Below are 18090 nucleotides of genomic sequence, written 5' to 3' on the forward strand. Positions count from 1 at the left end.
TCGCCGGGGACCTGGGGCAGGACAAAACTTACAGCCGCCTGGTGACCCATTTCTACTGGCCGAAGATGCGCCACGATGTGAGTAATCACTGCCGATCCTGTCCGACGTGTCATGCCAGCGGGAAGAGCGGGGGTAAAGTCAAAGCTCCACTCCAGCCTTTTCCCGTGGTCACCACCCCCTTCGAACGAGTGGGGATCGACATAGTGGGGCCCCTGGACCCCCGCACCTCTCAAGGGCACCGCTTCATCCTCGCCCTGGTGGACCATGCCACCCGCTATCCGGAAGCCACCCCCCTCCGAACCATCACGGCCCCAGTAGTCGGCCGAGCCTTAATGGGGATCTTCTCCAGAGTCGGCTTCCCCCGGTAAGTCGTGAGTGATCGGGGCACGAACTTTATATCCAAATATATGCGATCCCTGTGGCAACAGTGCGGGGTCACATATAAATTCACCACCCCTTATCACCCCCAAGGGAATGGACTTGTAGAGCGGTTTAACCGAACACTGAAAGGAATGATCAAGGGTCTCGAAGAACCGCTTCGACGCAAATGAGATGTCCTGCTGCCATGCCTCCTGTTTGCATATCGCGAGGTACCACAGAAGTCCCTGGGGTTCAGCCCTTTCGAACTGTTGTATGGGCACCCGGTCCGAGGCCCCCTCCGCCTGGTCAAAGAAGGCTGGGAAACGGCTGTCCGAGAGGCTCCGCCAGATGTCTACCAGTACCTCCTGACCCTCCGCAACCAGACTCGGAAGTTCCGGGAACTTGCCGAGGCCAACCTTGAGGCCAGCCAGGAGGAGATGAAACGCTGGTATGACCAGAACGCCTCATCCATCGAATTCGAACCGGGCCAGCAGGTCTGGGTCATGTCCCCGGTTGAACCTTGTGCCCTCCAGGACAAATGGACGGGGCCCTTCAAAGTGGTAGAGCGCAAGAGCTCCGTCACCTATCTGGTAGACATGGAGTCCCCCAGGAACCCCCTCCGGTTTCTACACGCTAACCGGGTCAAGCCACACTTTGCCCGCACTGAACTAAGTCTGCTGCTAGCGACCGATGACGGAGCTGAAGACGACTCTGAACCCCTGCCAGATCTCCTGAGCCCCACCGAGAAAGACGGCTCCGTCGAAGGGGTCACGCTCTCCTCGGCCCTGACCCCAGAACAGGACCAAGACTGCCGGAAACTGCTGGGACAATTTGCGGATCTAATCTCCCTCACTCCGGGGGTCACCCGGTGGTGTGTCCACGATGTCGACACCGGAGACAGCCCGCCTGTGCGACACCGAGCCTACCGCGTGCCTGACCGAGTCCGGGCCTGCATCCAGACCGAGGTGGCCAAGATGTTGGCCCTAGGGGTAGTCGAACCCTCCGACAGTCCCTGGGCCAGTCCCGTTGTCCTGGTCCCTAAAGCCGCCGCCCTCGGCACACCCCCAGAGCTCCGGTTCTGTGTTGATCACCGGGGGTTGAATGCAGTCACCAGGACCGACGCCCATCCCATTACCCGGGCAGATGAACTGATCGATCGCCTGGGGGCCGCAAAATATCTCAGCACCTTCGACCTCACGGCCGGATACTGGCAGATCGGCCTCACCCCTGGAGCTCAAGAGCGTTCGGCCTTCTCGACCCCCGATGGCCACTACCATTTCAAGGTGATGCCCTTCGGCATGAAAAACGCCCCGGCCACCTTCCAGAGACTCGTGAACAAGGTGCTGGCCGGACTAGAAGAGTTCAGTGCCGCCTATCTAGACGACATTGCAGTGTACAGCCTTCGCTGGGATGAGCACCTGACCCACCTCTGGGAGGTCCTGACGGCCCTCCGATGGGCCGGACTAACAATAAAAGCCAGCAAGTGCCAGATAGGACAAGGGTCCGTGACCTATCTGGGACACCAAGTAGGGAGCGGCCACGTGGCTCCCCTCCAGCCAAAGATTGATGCCATCCAGGCCTGGGAGCCCCCGGTCACCCAAACAGCCGTCCGAGCCTTCCTGGGGCTCACCGGATATTATTGGCGCTTCGTAAAAGACTATGGGAGCACTGTGGCGCCCCTCACTGAACTGACGTCCAAAAGACTACCGCAGAAAGTGCACTGGACCCCGAGTGCCAAGCAGCCTTCGAGACACTAAAGACTGCCATGTGCACCGCCCCTGTGCTCCAAGCTCCCGACTACAGCCGAGAATTTGTGGTCCAAACAGACGCCTCGGAGCACGGCATTGGGGCGGTCCTCTCGCAAGTTAACCCCGAAGGGATTGACCATCCTGTGGCCTTCATCAGCCGGCGGCTGCTGGCCAGGGAACAACGATGGAGCACCATCGAGAGGGAAGCCTTCGCCGTTGTATGGGCCCTAAAGAAGCTCCGGCCCTACCTCTTTGGCACCCACTTCCGGGTACAGACCGACCACCGGCCCCTGCGGTGGCTGATGCAGATGCGGGGAGAGAACCCGAAACTGTTGCGATGGTCCATCTCCCTCCAAGTGATGGACTTCACTGTGGAACATCGCCCAGGCAACGACCACGCCAATGCTGACGGCCTGTCCCGATTCTTCCGCCTCGGCGAGGAGAACCCCCAAGAAGATGGGTGACTCTCCCCTGCCTTCAGCTGGGAGGGACGCGTGTTGGACCCGGCCTCATGGCGTGGCCTTATCCCCCCCCCCGCATGGCGGGCCCCAAACGACATCGGCCCTCCACCCAGCCACGGGCAGCCCTTCTGCCCGACCCTACACGCCCCATCACTGCCAGTCCGGCTACCAACCCGGACCACCACCACGAACCACGGCCTAAACACGAGGCCGCGCCCGACGCCATCTTGGACACACCACGTCACGAACACGTGGCCTCGGCCCCGGCCCAGGCCCCAGCGGAGCCCAGACATCGAGGCACCAAGATCCGCCCAGGTGGTCGAGTGGCCACTCAACCGATCCAAGAGGAGGGGAGTTTCGATGGCCCTCCAGCCGTCCCCGGACGCCTGGTATCGATCGTCCTCCGGCCTCCCTGGGCGCTGGCTCCACCCCCCTGCTGGGTGTCTGGACACCATCATCCCGGCCCCTCTGACCCCCAGGCGCGAGGGTCAGGACATCAAAGGACTCCAGTCCTATATCTGGGCCAGCCCGGAGTAGGACGGTAGTTATCCTGGACTGGAAGCCATGCTGACGCTGTCGCGGCCGACACCAGACAAACTCACCTCCCGTAACCTGAAGATACCGTGAGAGCCTGCTGGCGCTGCCGCGGCCTATCCTCGCTGAACCATCTTGAGAGCCTGCTGGCGCTGCCGCGGCCGAACCATCTTGAGAGCCTGCTGGCGCTGCCGCGGCCTATCCTCGCTGAACCATCTTGAGAGCCTGCTGCCGCGGCTGAACCATCTTGAGAGCCTGCTGGCGCTGCCGCGGCCTATCCTCGCTGAACCATCTTGAGAGCCTGCTGGCGTTGCCGCGGCCTATCCTCGCTGAACCATCCTGAGAGCCTGCTGGCGCTGCCGCGGCTCGATCCCTCGGAACCCCCCGGCTCGAGGATTGAGAGCTGTGCGTAGGGTATCCCTTCCTGCTCCCGTACTGAGACTGTCCTGCTACCCTGTCCGTGATTTACGAGACTTTCCAGATCCCTCGATCTGTTTGTAGATAACGCTGAGAACAAGTAACCGTTTATTCTTGATAAAGCCTAAGAACTGATCCTCTTGTGTGGTGTCCGTCTGTAGTGTTGTGGTTACTCTGCTGTACGATCCTAGGAGAGGACCCTCACCCAGGAGGCCTCTCGATAACGCTCGGCTACTTCTCAACGGAGAGGTGGACCTAGGGGTGGACAGTCAGACACCTTCTGCCTCCCCCGGGTCGCCTTTCTAACAAGAGTACAGTCATAAAGAATTGAAACAATTCTGCAAAGACCTGGGCATCGCTACCACTGGCCTAAGTACCAAGGAAGACTTTAAATCGGCCCTGCAAGCATGGGTGGAAGCCGGAGACACGCCACCCCAGAATGAAGATAACCCGGGCCCGAACGGACGCCCAGAGACCGACGCGTCCCCAGGTGGGGAAAGACCCGCCAACCTAGACATGGGCCTCCCCCACGGAGACGCCCGAGAACGAGAGAGGAACCGGCTCCACGAATTGGAGCTCGCCCGACTCCGGCTAGACGGAGAACTACAGCTGGCAGAGAAAAAAATAGCCATCGAACAGCTACGGCTGGAAGGAGACCTGGAGGAGAAACAAAGAGACCTCGAAGAAAAGAAACTCACGTTCAAGCACGAGCGTGGCTTAAAGGAACTAGAAATCAAGGCCAAAACGAACGAGGCCAGCGCCTCCTGGGGCAAGACCTCGCCCCCTCCTGTAGACACGAAGGTGCACATCCCCAAGTATGTCGTCAAAGAGTACTATAAAAACGACGACATCCAACAGTGGTTCAAAGCCTACAAAGTAGCCATGACCGCCCATCGAGTACCCCTCAAGGACTGGGGCGCCGGCCTGTGGGGGAAGTTCGTCAACGAAGGGAGGGACGCCCTGCTAGAGCTTCCCGATGCCAAGATGACCTCGTACGAACACATGAAAACCGCCCTACTCACTCGCTACGGACTCACCCCCGAAATGTACCGGCAGCGATTCCGAGGCTGTAAAAAGATCCCCGGTACCACATGGGTGGAGTACGTAAACTTTTATAGCAGAGCCCTCGAGGGTTGGATCGAAGGCAGTCATGTCACCACCTACCAGCAGTTGGTCGACCTCATTATATGGGAACATCTTTCCAATAACTGCTTCATCGGACTCCGGCAGCATCTCCTCGACAGCAAACTGACAGAGCCACGAAAACTCACTGTCGAGGCTGATAGATGGGTGAGTACCCGAGTCCCCCGGAGCCCGATGGGAGACTACGGCCGGGGATCCCCGGGGAACCACCGACCATGAGGCGGCGGAGGAGGCCAGAGCCGGGGCCGAGACGCCCCCACGGGGTCCTCCCCTACCTCCACTTCGCCAGCCCTGGGCCGAAGGGGAGCCCCTCCAGCACGACCGGGGCCTCGCTCGAACGTTATCTGCCAGCGGCCTGGTCACTATGCAAATGACCCCCTCTGCCCGATGAACCAACGACCCGGCACCACCGGTCCTCCAAACCGCCAGATCGCGGTCGCCGCCCTGGGTGAAGAAAGAGGCAAGGAAGAGGACGACGACCCCGAGCAGGCCGAGTGGGAACCCGCCGCTATGATCTTGGCATGCCTGGGCGAAAGAGACATGATCCCCCGAGCCCCGATCCCAGGCAACACCCAGAAGTACCGCCATGAGTCACCATTAATGGACACCGAGCCGAAGCCCTCCGTGACACGGGAGCCAGCGTAACGGCAGTCCGCTGCCATTTGGTGACCCCTGAACAAATCCTACCCAACGTCCTGTACCCAGTACGGTCGGCGGACAACTCCGAGAGCTTGTGCCAGATGGCACGTATCCCCTTCGAATGGGGAGGGGTGTCGGGCATGCTGAAGGTGACCGTCCGGGACGATGCCCCCGTGGACTGCCTCCTCGGGAACGACCTGGAAAGTTCCCCCTGGGCCCATGTCGAGCGGAGAGAGCATCTGGGGATGTTAGGCCTTCCCGAGTGGGTCTGCGCGACCACTCGATTCATGGCTGCCCAGGCCTCCGCCCCGAACGAAGCCACCCCGCCTGAAGAACCGGAGTGGCCCACACCTCCGCCGCCCGCCGTCCCCGAGGACGCCGGGCCAGAACTCGAGCCGCAGGGGCCCAGCCATGAAGATCTCACCGAGCTCGGCCACCTTCCCGAACTAGCCCAATGGCGGTCAAGAAGGTGGCCCCACCCGCGAACAGTTCCGTCAAGAACAGAAAACGTGCCCCTCCCTCGAGGGAATCCGAAAACAAGCCGCCACACAAGCCGCCGGAGGCCCATCGGGGTCCCACTGGGTCTATTGGGACCACGACCTCCTCTACAGTGAGCAGAAGATTGCCGAACTGGGAGCCAGCCGAGTGCTGGTCGTCCCCCTCCGATTCAGAGACTTCCTCTTGAACCTGGCACATGACGTGCCCCTCGCTGGGCACCTGGGGCAGGACAAAACCTACAGCCGTCTGGTGACCCATTTTTACTGGCCGAAAATGCGCAACGATGTGAGCAACCACTGCAGAACCTGTCCGACCTGTCAAGCCAGCGGGAAGAGCGGGGGGAAAATCAAAGCCCCGCTCCAACCTTTCCCCTTGGTAACCACCCCCTTCGAGCGAGTGGGGATCGACATAGTGGGGCCCTTGGACCTATGCACCTCTCAGGGACACCGCTTCATCCTCGTTCTGGTGGACCATGCCACCCGCTATCCAGAAGCTATCCCCCGCCGAACCATCACGGCCCCCGTGGTGGGCCGAGCGCTAATGGGGATCTTCTCCAGAGTCGGCTTCCCCCGAGAGGTCGTGAGTGATCGGGGCACAAACTTTATATCTAAGTATATGTGGTCCCTGTGGCAACAGTGCGGGGTCACCTATAAGTTCACCACCCCGTATCACCCCCAAGGAAATGGACTTGTAGAACAGTTCAACCGAACACTGAAGGGAATGATCAAGGGCCTAGAAGAGCCGCTACGACGCAGATGGGACGTACTGCTGCCCTGCCTCCTGTTTGCCTATCGAGAGGTGCCCCAGAAGTCCCTGGGGTTCAGCCCCTTCGAACTGTTGTATGGTCATCCTGTCCGAGGTCCCCTCAGCCTGGTCAAAGGAGGCTGGGAGACGGCTGTCCGAGATGCTCCACCGTATGTCTACCGGTACCTCCTGACCCTCCGCAACCAGACTCGGAAGTTCCGGGAACTTGCCGAGGCCAACCTTGAGGCCAGTCAGGAGGAGATGAAACGCTGGTATGACCAGAACGCCTCGTCCATCGAGTTTGAGACGGGCCAGCAGGTCTGGGTCATGTCCCCGGTCGAACCTTGTGCCCTCCAGGACAAATGGACGGGGCCCTTCAAAGTGGTGGAGCGCAAAAGCCCCGTCACTTACTTGGTGGACATGAAGTCCCCCCGGAACCTCCTCCGGGTTCTACACACCAACAGGCTCAAGCCTCACTTTGCCCGCACTGAACTGAGCCTGCTGCTAGCTACAGATGACGGAGCGGAAGACGACTCCGAGCCCCTACCAGATCTCCTGGGCACCACCGAAAAGGACGGCTCCGTCGAAGGGGTCACGCTCTCCTCTACCCTGACCCGAGAACAGCACCAAGACTGCCGGAAGCTGCTGGGGCAATTTTCAGACATATTTTCCCTCACTCCCGGAGTCACCCGGTGGTGTGTCCACGACGTAGACACTGGGGACAGCCCGCCTGTACGACACCGGGCTTTTCGAGTTCCCGACCGAGTTCGGGCCTGCATTCAGTCCGAAGTTGCCAAAATGCTAGCTCTGGGGGTAGTCGAATCCTCGGACAGTCCCTGGGCCAGTCCCGTTGTCCTGGTCCCTAAAGCCGCCGCCCCCGGCGCACCCCCGGAGCTCCGGTTCTGTGTCGACTACCGGGGCTGAATGCCGTCACCAGGACCGACGCCCATCCCATCCCCCGGGCAGATGAACTGATCGATCGCCTGGGGGCCGCCAGGTACCTCAGCACCTTCGACCTCACGGCCGGGTATTGGCAGATCGGCCTCACCCCTGGTGCCCAAAAAGCGATCTGCCTTCTCGACACCCGACGGTCACTTCCACTTTAAAGTGATGCCCTTTGGCATGGAAAACGCCCCGGCTACCTTCCAGAGACTAGTGAATAGAGTGCTGGCGGGGCTAGAAGAGTTCAGCGCCACATATCTGGACGATATTGCGGTATACAGCCTCCACTGGGACGAACACCTGACACACCTCTGGAAGGTCCTGACGGCCCTCCGATGGGCCAGACTGACAATAAAAGCCAGCAAGTGCCAGATAGGCCAAGGGTCCATGACCTATCTGGGGCACCAAGTAGGGAGCGGCAAGGTGGCTCCCCTCTAACCAAAGATTGACGCCATCCAGGCCTGGGAGCCCCCGGTCACCCAGACAGCCGTCCGAGCCTTCCTGGGGCTCACTGGATATTATCGGCGCTACATAAAGGACTATGGGAGCATTGTGGGGCCCCTCACAGAACTGACCTCCAAAAGACTACCACAGAAGGTGCACTGGACCTCCGAGTGCCAAGCAGCCTTCGAGACACTAAAGACTGCCATGTGCACTGCCCCTGTGCTCCAGGCCCCCGACTACCGCCGAGAGTTTGTGGTCCAAACCGACGCCTCGGAGCACGGCATTGGGGCGGTCCTCTCACAAGTAGACCCTGAGGGAGTCGACCTTCCCGTGGCCTTCGTCAGTCGGCGCCTGCTGGCTAGAGAACAACAATGGAGCACCATCGAGAGGGAAGCCTTCGCCGTCGTGTGGGCCCTAAAGAAACTCCGGCCCTACCTCTTCGGCACCCACTTCCGGGTACAGACCGACCACCGGCCCCTGCGGTGGTTGATGCAGATGCGTGGCGAAAACCCGAAGCTGCTGCGGTGGTCCATCTCCCTGCAAGGGATGGACTTCACGGTGGAGCATCGCCCCGGCAACGACCACGCCAATGCTGATGGCCTGTCCCGGTTCTTCCGCCTCGGCGAGGAGAACCCCCAAGAAGATGGGTGACTCTCCCCTGCCTTCAGCTGGAGGGGACGTGTGTTGGACCCGGCCGCATGGCGTGGTCCTACCTCTCCCGCATGGCGGGCCCAGGCCGACATCGGCCCTCCATCGAGCCACGGTCGCCCCTTGGCACAACCCCACACGAACTACCGACAGGAGCCGCCACCCTGGCAAACCCCGGCTCTCCTCCCCGGGAACACGGTGGACCCTGCACGCCCCAACGCTGCCGGTCCGGCGCCCACGCCAGACCCCCATTTCAGGCCCGACTCCATCTTGGGCCCATCACGTCCCGAGCACGTGGCCTCAGCCCGACCCCGGCCAAGGCCCTAGCGAAGCCCCGACATCGAGGCACAAAGATCCTCCCAGGAGGTAGAGTGGCCACTCAACGAATCCAAGAGGAGGGGAGTTTCGATGGCCCTCCAGCCATCCCCGGACGCCTGGTATCGATCGCCCTCCGGCCTCCCTGGGCGCTGGCTCCACCCCCCTGCTGGGTGTCTGGACACCACCCTCCCGGCCCCTCTGGCCCCCAGGCGCGACGGTCCGGACATCAAAGGACTCCAGTCCTATATCTGGGCCAGCCCTGGAGTAGGACGCCAGTTGTATCCTGGAGTCGAGAGCCCTGCTGACGCTGTCGCGGCTGACCCCGTAAAGACCTCATTACTCTGAACCCTGAACCATCTTTGGAGCCTGCTGGCGCTGCCGCGGTCCATCTTAGCTGAACCATCTTTGGAGCCTGCTGGCGCTGCCGCGGTCCATCTTAGCTGAACCATCTTTGGAGCCTGCTGGCGCTGCCGCGGTCCATCTTAGCTGAACCATCTTTGGAGCCTGCTGGCGCTGCCGCGGCCCATCTTTGCTGAACCATCTTTGGAGCCTGCTGGCGCTGCCGCGGTCCATCGTTCGCTGAACCATCCTTGGAGCCTGCTGGCGCTGCCGCGGCCTATCCTCACCGAACCTGCCTCGAGTCCTGCTGGCGCTGCCGCGGCTCGACCCTTCGGAACCCCCCAGCTCGAGGATTGAGAGCTGTGCGCAGGGTATCCCTTCGCCCAACAGGTACTGAGACTGTCCCGCTACCCTGTTCCCTGTTACGAGACTTTACGGATCCCTCGATCCGCTTGTACATATTACCGAAGATAATCGACCCTTTATTCTTGATAAAGCCTAAGAACTTATCCTTGTGTGGTGTCCATTTGTAGTGGTGTGATTGCTCTGCTGTACGATTATAGGAGAGGGCCCTCACACCGGAGGCCTCTCGACAACGCTCGGCCACTTCCGAGAAGGAGGGGTGGACCTAGGGGTGGTCAGTCAGACATCTTCTGCTTCCCCCGGGATCGCCTTTCTAACAAAGTTCATTCTGTGAATACCAAAATAGTAGTAAGTTAATTCTGTGAATACCAAAATAGTAGTAAGTTTAGGATTGAGTCTTAAGTTCATTCTGTGAATCGGGCCCTCACACTCTGTTGTTTCCGTGCTTGTGCTGTAAATTGCGCTATTCACAGTAAATTTGACAGCACATGGCTGGTTACTATGTGAAGAGGCGTGATGGCATAGTTTCAGGAATTTCACGTAACAAGCGTAACACAAAATTCCTGATATGACTCAAATCAAACCTGAGTAATTTATAGGGAGACATTCCCAAGGTACACATTACTGGAACTGGATGGTTGATTTTGGGGTATGCCTCCTGGTTCAGGGGCCGGCTCCTGGATCACCAATAGTCACTGGCAACCTTGGGTTTTCAAAGGTTTTGGGGTTCCAATGTTGTTGTGCCAGTCTCGGGATTGACGAGCTGCTAAGCTCCCTTGAACTCTGGGACTTAGAGGGCCCGATTCACAGAATGAACTTAAGACTCAATCCTAAACTTACTACTATTTTGCTATTCACAAAATGCAATTACTACTATTTTGGTATTCACAGAATGCACTTACTACTTTTGTTATTCACAGTAGTTAGGATTTTGTCTTAAGTTTGTCTTAAGACAGACTTAAGACAGACTTAAGACACAATCCTAACTTCTGTGAATAACAAAAGTAGTAAGTGCATTCTGTGAATACCAAAATAGTAGTAAGTTTATCATTGAGTCTTAAGTTCATTCTGTGAATCGGGCCCATAGTGTCTTCACCCTAAACTTCACTTGGGAAAATGATGGAAATCTAAAGGAATCCAAACCAAGACTCAGGAACTTAAGCCAGATGTGAAAGTGGTCATAAGAGACTCAGAATCAGAAATGATCCCACATTAGGCCTGATGGCTCAGTGGACTAATGCATCCACTGCAGGGGCCTGTCTTCGACCTCATGGTCACAGGTTCAAATCCCGGCGGGTCCACTCAGCCTTTCATACATCTGAGGTCGATAAAATGAGTACCGTTGGGTAACAAGAAACATCTGTTATTCAGCGCCAAGATATCCCGGTTGGGGCGAAAGTGCGCTTTACAAATACACAAGTTATGTTATTTTTAGGATGGCAGAAAGTTGATCACGCTTACTATATTATCATTTATGAGTACTGTCTTTGCTACTTAGGAGGTACATAAAATAATACACTTACTTCATTCATGATTATTATTTTGTATTTGGAAAAATGGACTCCAGGAGGATGCACTGTAATACTTTGTGCACCTGAGGGCAGCAACTTGATCAACTGTAGATTTACTCACTCACCATAGAGAGCGGACCAGGACATAACTAGGTTTACTCAATGACCATAGAACGCGGACAAGGGCATAACTGTAGATTTACTCAATGACCATAGAGAGTGGACCAGGACATAACTGTAGATTTACTCAATGACCATAGAGAGCAGACCAGGACATAACTGTAGATTTACTCAATGACCATAGAGAGCAGACCAGGACAGAACTGTCATTTTACTCAATACCATAGAGAGCAGACGAGGACATAACTGTAGATTTACTCAATGATCATAGAGAGCGGACCAGGACATAACTGTAGATTTACTCAAGAACCATAGAGAGCGGACCAGGACATAACTGTAGATTTACTCAATAACCGTAGAGCGGGGACCAGGACATAACTGTAGATTTACTCAATGACCATAGAGAGCGGACCAGGACATAACTGTAGATTTACTCAATGACCGTAGAGCGGGGACCAGGACATAACTGTAGATTTACTCAATGACCATAGAGAGCGGACCAGGACATAACTGTAGATTTACTCAATGACCATAGAGAGCGGACCAGGACATAACTGTAGATTTACTCAATGACCGTAGAGAACAGACCAGGACAGAACTGTAGTTTTACTCAATACCATAGAGAGCGACCAGGACATAACTGTAGATTTACTAAATGACCATAGAGAGTGGACCAGGACATAACTGTACATTTACTCAATACCATAGAGAGCGGACCAGGATATAACTAGAGATTTACTCAATGACCATAGAGAGCGGACCAGGACAGAACTGTAGATTTACTCACTGACCATAGAGAGCAGACGAGGACATAACTGTAGATTTACTCAATGACCATAGAGAGCGGGCCAGGACATAACTGTAGATTTACTCAATGACCATAGAGAACGGACCAGGACATAACTGTAGATTTACTCAATGACCATAGAGAGCGGACCAGGACAGAACTGTAGATTTACTCGATGATCATAGAGAGCGGGCCCTCTGAATGTCCGGAGGGAACAAATGATGAAATAACTGTAGCTGTAATGGGGCCATGGAATCAGACCAGGACACGGCTGTAGCTCTGCTCCCAGGAAACAGCAGATGGGCCATGCTGGAGCTGTAATTTTACAATCTGGCTATAAAGGGCAGATAGTGTCATAAATACAGGTTTACTCAATGACCAGACCATAGTGGGTACCGAGTATAATGGTTCTAGTTCTTCGGAATGACTAAGGAGGGGAGAACATTTCCTAGATTTAGTTCTTTCTAAACTATGATAACAGAGGACTGACCATGTCAATACAGACTACAGAGAGCACATAGTGGCAAACCTGTAATTCTATTCTTAGGCAACAGAGGGCAGCACAAACCAAATATAGTTACTGGTCTCCTCCTTGGCCCTCACGGGAACGCAATAACATAGTGTAGTACTGAAGAGGCCATGCAGAGCAAACCACAACATGGATGGAGTGTACTGCTTCCCAGTAGCAGCAGGGCCTTTCCCTGGAATAGAGGATAGAGGGCACCACATGGCAAGGCTGCAGCACTACTTCTTTCTAGGGGTGGGTGGAATTTGCGTAATCGTGTTACGTAAATCTCCGCGAAATGGTAAACAATCTCGGCGAACACGCAGAAATTCCACGAACAAGCGGAATTGCTTGTTCACGATGCTTGGTTACTGTTCGCAATTGCTGTTTGCGTGCTCGGGGAGAAATATCTCACGAACACGCATTTGAGAACGTGAACAAGCAAAAAATTTCGCAATGCCGCGGAATGCAGAATTTTGGGCAATTTCGCGTTCTCTGCGGAATGCGAAATGATCCAAATTCCGCGAATTCCGCGAGCAGAACGGAATTTACCGCCCAGGACTACTCCTTTCCCTGTGTAACTGAAAGAGGAAACAATAGGTGACTTACCGCGGAGGTTGAAGTAGGTGATGGTGTACTGTGCCACTGCAAGAAGGAAAACAGAATCAGAGTGTGTAACGCACACATATACAATATTATTATTAGAGATTAGTCCCCCAGCAATCTAATTCTTCCTTCAGTAGTTCACAATTATTTCTGATTCATCCATATCAATCTATATGCTAAACGTAAACCAAAGTATTGCTTTACTTTTTTTTTACTTTATCCAGTTTTTATCCTTTCATTTCTGTTTATACAACTTATTGAAAATACATTAGGCACTTTTTTCTCAAAACTTTAATTTGAACAGTGTATAAAGGCACTGTACACATTTCATGCTACTTTTTATCCTTTAGACACTTTATAGGTGAAAAATGCAAGATGTATCACTTCTATGTGTTCTTAAAAATATCTGGTACCATATTTATTCATCCATATGTTCGTTATACAAACTTCATTTGCCCAATAGTTCACACATGTCTTGGAATTTCACATGAAATTGTATAATTTTTGTACTTTCTTTATATTTCTTCACTTGGTACATCCACTGAAAGGGAACACAAATATTTCACACTATTTTCTTAAATGTTCTTTATACATCTATTCATCCAATTCCTATGTGCGTCATCTTATTTGTTGCAGCTTTTATATCAAACCTACGCGTTTCGGCGCTTAAACACGAACACCGCCTTCTTCAGGATTGTCACAAAACCTCTTTGTAATTCTTAGAACCTCACAGGTAGTTCATCCAATCGACCAGATTGCATCACCATATAGACATGAACTCCAACCAACTTGGGGAAGGGGAATGGATTCCAACCAAACTCCTCTGACTGGTCATCCAAAATGGAGGACAATTTGAATATCTGAAAATTGACTCACTGTTCTTGGAGTCTGAATCCTCCATTGAATATCTTAGCAAGGTTTTCCAAATGCTCTTCGGATTGTTAGTTCCCAATTGCATTTCCCCAGCACACCGTTTACCTCGCAAACAGCACCATAAACAAACACAGCACAAAAGATATGCTGGCAGCAATCACAGGGCCAGCATTGCCCAAGGGCACACCTTGAAGGCCAGTCTTCACAGGGGCGGCACTGCCCAAGGGCACACCTTGAAGGCCAGTCTTCAAAGGGACAGCACTGCCCAAGGGCACACCTTGAAGGCCAGTCTTCACAGAGGCAGCACTGCCCAAGGGTACACCCAGAAAGCCAGTCTTCACAGGGGCAGCACTGCCCAAGGGTACACCCTGAAGACCAGCCTTCACAGAGGCAGCACTGACCAAGGGCACACCCTGAAGACCAGCCTTCACAGGGGCATCATTGCCCAAGGGCACACCCAGAAGGCCAGTCTTCACAGGGGCAGCACTGCCCAAGGGTACACCCTGCAGGCCAGTCTTCACAGGGGCAGCCCTGCCCAAGGACACAGCCTGCAGGCCAGTCTTTACAGGGGCGGCACTGCCCAAGAGTACACCTTGAAGGCCAGTCTTCACAGGGGCAGCACTGCCCAAGGGTACACCCTGAAAGGCCAGTCTTCACAGGGGCAGCACTGCCCAAGGGTACACCCTGAAGGCCGGTCTTCACAGGGGCAGCACTGCCCAAGGGTACACCTTGAAGGCCAGTCTTCACAGGGGCAGCATTGCCCAAGGGTACACCTTGAAGGCCAGTCTTCACAGGGGCAGCACTGCCCAAGGGTACACCCTGAAGGCCAGTCTAAACAGGGGCAGCACTGCCCAAGAGCACACCTTGGAGGGCAGTCTTCACAGGACAGCGCTGCCCAAGGGTACACCTTGAAGGCCAGTCTTCACAGGGGCAGCACTGCCCGAGGGTACACCTTGAAGGCCAGTCTTCACAGGGGCAGCACTGCCCAAGAGCACACCTTGGAGGGCAGTCTTCACAGGACAGCGCTGCCCAAGGGTACACCTTGAAGGCCAGTCTTCACAGGGGCAGCACTGCCCGAGGGTACACCTTGAAGGCCAGTCTAAACAGGGGCAGCACTGCCCAAGAGCACACCTTGGAGGGCAGTCTTCACAGGACAGCGCTGCCCAAGGGTACACCTTGAAGGCCAGTCTTCACAGGGGCAGCACTGCCCAAGGGTACACCTTGAAGGCCAGTCTTCACAGGGGCAGCATTGCCCAAGGGTACACCCTGAAGGCCAGTCTTCACAGGACAGCGCTGCCCAAGGGTACACCTTGAAGGCCGGTCTTCATAGGGGCAGCACTGCCCGAGGGTACACCCTGAAGACCAGCCTTCACAGAGGCAGCACTGACCAAGGGCACACCCTGAAGACCAGCCTTCACAGGGGCATCATTGCCCAAGGGCACACCCAGAAGGCCAGTCTTCACAGGGGCAGCACTGCCCAAGGGTACACCCTGCAGGCCAGTCTTCACAGGGGCAGCCCTGCCCAAGGACACAGCCTGCAGGCCAGTCTTTACAGGGGCGGCACTGCCCAAGAGTACACCTTGAAGGCCAGTCTTCACAGGGGCAGCACTGCCCAAGGGTACACCCTGAAAGGCCAGTCTTCACAGGGGCAGCACTGCCCAAGGGTACACCCTGAAGGCCGGTCTTCACAGGGGCAGCACTGCCCAAGGGTACACCTTGAAGGCCAGTCTTCACAGGGGCAGCATTGCCCAAGGGTACACCTTGAAGGCCAGTCTTCACAGGGGCAGCACTGCCCAAGGGTACACCCTGAAGGCCAGTCTAAACAGGGGCAGCACTGCCCAAGAGCACACCTTGGAGGGCAGTCTTCACAGGACAGCGCTGCCCAAGGGTACACCTTGAAGGCCAGTCTTCACAGGGGCAGCACTGCCCGAGGGTACACCTTGAAGGCCAGTCTTCACAGGGGCAGCACTGCCCAAGGGTACACCTTGAAGGCCAGTCTTCACAGGGGCAGCACTGCCCGAGGGTACACCTTGAAGGCCAGTCTTCACAGGGGCAGCACTGCCCAAGGGTACACCCTGAAGGCCGGTCTTCACAGGGGCAGCACTGCCCAAGGGTACACCCTGAAGGCCGGTCTTCACAGGGGCAGCACTGCCCAAGAGCACACCTTGGAGGGCAGTCTTCACAGGGGCAGCACTGCCCAAGGGTACACCCTGAAGGCCGGTCTTCACAGGGGCAGCACTGCCCAAGGGTACACCTTGAAGGCCAGTCTTCACAGGGGCAGCATTGCCCAAGGGTACACCCTGAAGGCCAGTCTTCACAGGACAGCGCTGCCCAAGGGTACACCTTGAAGGCCGGTCTTCATAGGGGCAGCACTGCCCGAGGGTACACCCTGAAGACCAGCCTTCACAGAGGCAGCACTGACCAAGGGCACACCCTGAAGACCAGCCTTCACAGGGGCATCATTGCCCAAGGGCACACCCAGAAGGCCAGTCTTCACAGGGGCAGCACTGCCCAAGGGTACACCCTGCAGGCCAGTCTTCACAGGGGCAGCCCTGCCCAAGGACACAGCCTGCAGGCCAGTCTTTACAGGGGCGGCACTGCCCAAGAGTACACCTTGAAGGCCAGTCTTCACAGGGGCAGCACTGCCCAAGGGTACACCCTGAAAGGCCAGTCTTCACAGGGGCAGCACTGCCCAAGGGTACACCCTGAAGGCCGGTCTTCACAGGGGCAGCACTGCCCAAGGGTACACCTTGAAGGCCAGTCTTCACAGGGGCAGCATTGCCCAAGGGTACACCTTGAAGGCCAGTCTTCACAGGGGCAGCACTGCCCAAGGGTACACCCTGAAGGCCAGTCTAAACAGGGGCAGCACTGCCCAAGAGCACACCTTGGAGGGCAGTCTTCACAGGACAGCGCTGCCCAAGGGTACACCTTGAAGGCCAGTCTTCACAGGGGCAGCACTGCCCGAGGGTACACCTTGAAGGCCAGTCTTCACAGGGGCAGCACTGCCCAAGGGTACACCTTGAAGGCCAGTCTTCACAGGGGCAGCACTGCCCGAGGGTACACCTTGAAGGCCAGTCTTCACAGGGGCAGCACTGCCCAAGGGTACACCCTGAAGGCCGGTCTTCACAGGGGCAGCACTGCCCAAGGGTACACCCTGAAGGCCGGTCTTCACAGGGGCAGCACTGCCCAAGAGCACACCTTGGAGGGCAGTCTTCACAGGGGCAGCACTGCCCAAGGGTACACCCTGAAGGCCGGTCTTCACAGGGGCAGCACTGCCCAAGAGCACACCTTGGAGGGCAGTCTTCACAGGACAGCGCTGCCCAAGGGCACACCCTGAAGGCCAGTCTTCACAGGGGCAGCACTGCCCAAGGGTACACCTTGAAGGCCAGTCTTCACAGGGGCAGCATTGCCCAAGGGTACACCTTGAAGGCCAGTCTTCACAGGGGCAGCACTGCCCAAGGGTACACCCTGAAGGCCAGTCTAAACAGGGGCAGCACTGCCCAAGAGCACACCTTGGAGGGCAGTCTTCACAGGACAGCGCTGCCCAAGGGTACACCTTGAAGGCCAGTCTTCACAGGGGCAGCACTGCCCGAGGGTACACCTTGAAGGCCAGTCTTCACAGGGGCAGCACTGCCCAAGGGTACACCTTGAAGGCCAGTCTTCACAGGGGCAGCACTGCCCGAGGGTACACCTTGAAGGCCAGTCTTCACAGGGGCAGCACTGCCCAAGGGTACACCCTGAAGGCCGGTCTTCACAGGGGCAGCACTGCACAAGAGCACACCTTGGAGGGCAGTCTTCACAGGACAGCGCTGCCCAAGGGTACACCTTGAAGGCCGGTCTTCACAGGGGCAGCGCTGCCCAAGGGTACACCTTGAAGGCCAGTCTTCACAGGGGCAGCACTGCCCAAGGGTACACCCTGAAGGCCGGTCTTCACAGGGGCAGCACTGCCCAAGGGTACACCCTGAAGGCCAGTCTTCACAGGGGCAGCACTGCCCAAGGGTACACCCTGAAGGCCAGTCTTCACAGGGGCAGCGCTGCCCAAGGGTACACCTTGAAGGCCAGTCTTCACAGGGGCAGCACTGCCCAAGGG

At 56.4% G+C, this 18090-nt stretch overlaps 1 protein-coding gene across 1 annotated transcript in view; it reads right to left on the minus strand.

Moving 5' to 3' along the window:
• Window positions 1-18090, minus strand: part of LOC144812403 (glutathione S-transferase P 1-like) — an 88339-nt gene that overhangs the window by 34143 nt on the left and 36106 nt on the right. Inside the window, exon 2 of the mRNA XM_078673938.1 lies at window positions 13131-13166. Within this exon, the coding sequence (XP_078530064.1) occupies window positions 13131-13166 (36 nt within the window). The remainder of the gene's footprint in view (window positions 1-13130; window positions 13167-18090) is intronic.

The sequence above is a fragment of the Lissotriton helveticus genome, chromosome 1_1, assembly GCF_964261635.1.
Source record: "Lissotriton helveticus chromosome 1_1, aLisHel1.1, whole genome shotgun sequence".
In the NCBI taxonomy this organism is placed as follows: Eukaryota; Metazoa; Chordata; class Amphibia; order Caudata; family Salamandridae; genus Lissotriton; species Lissotriton helveticus.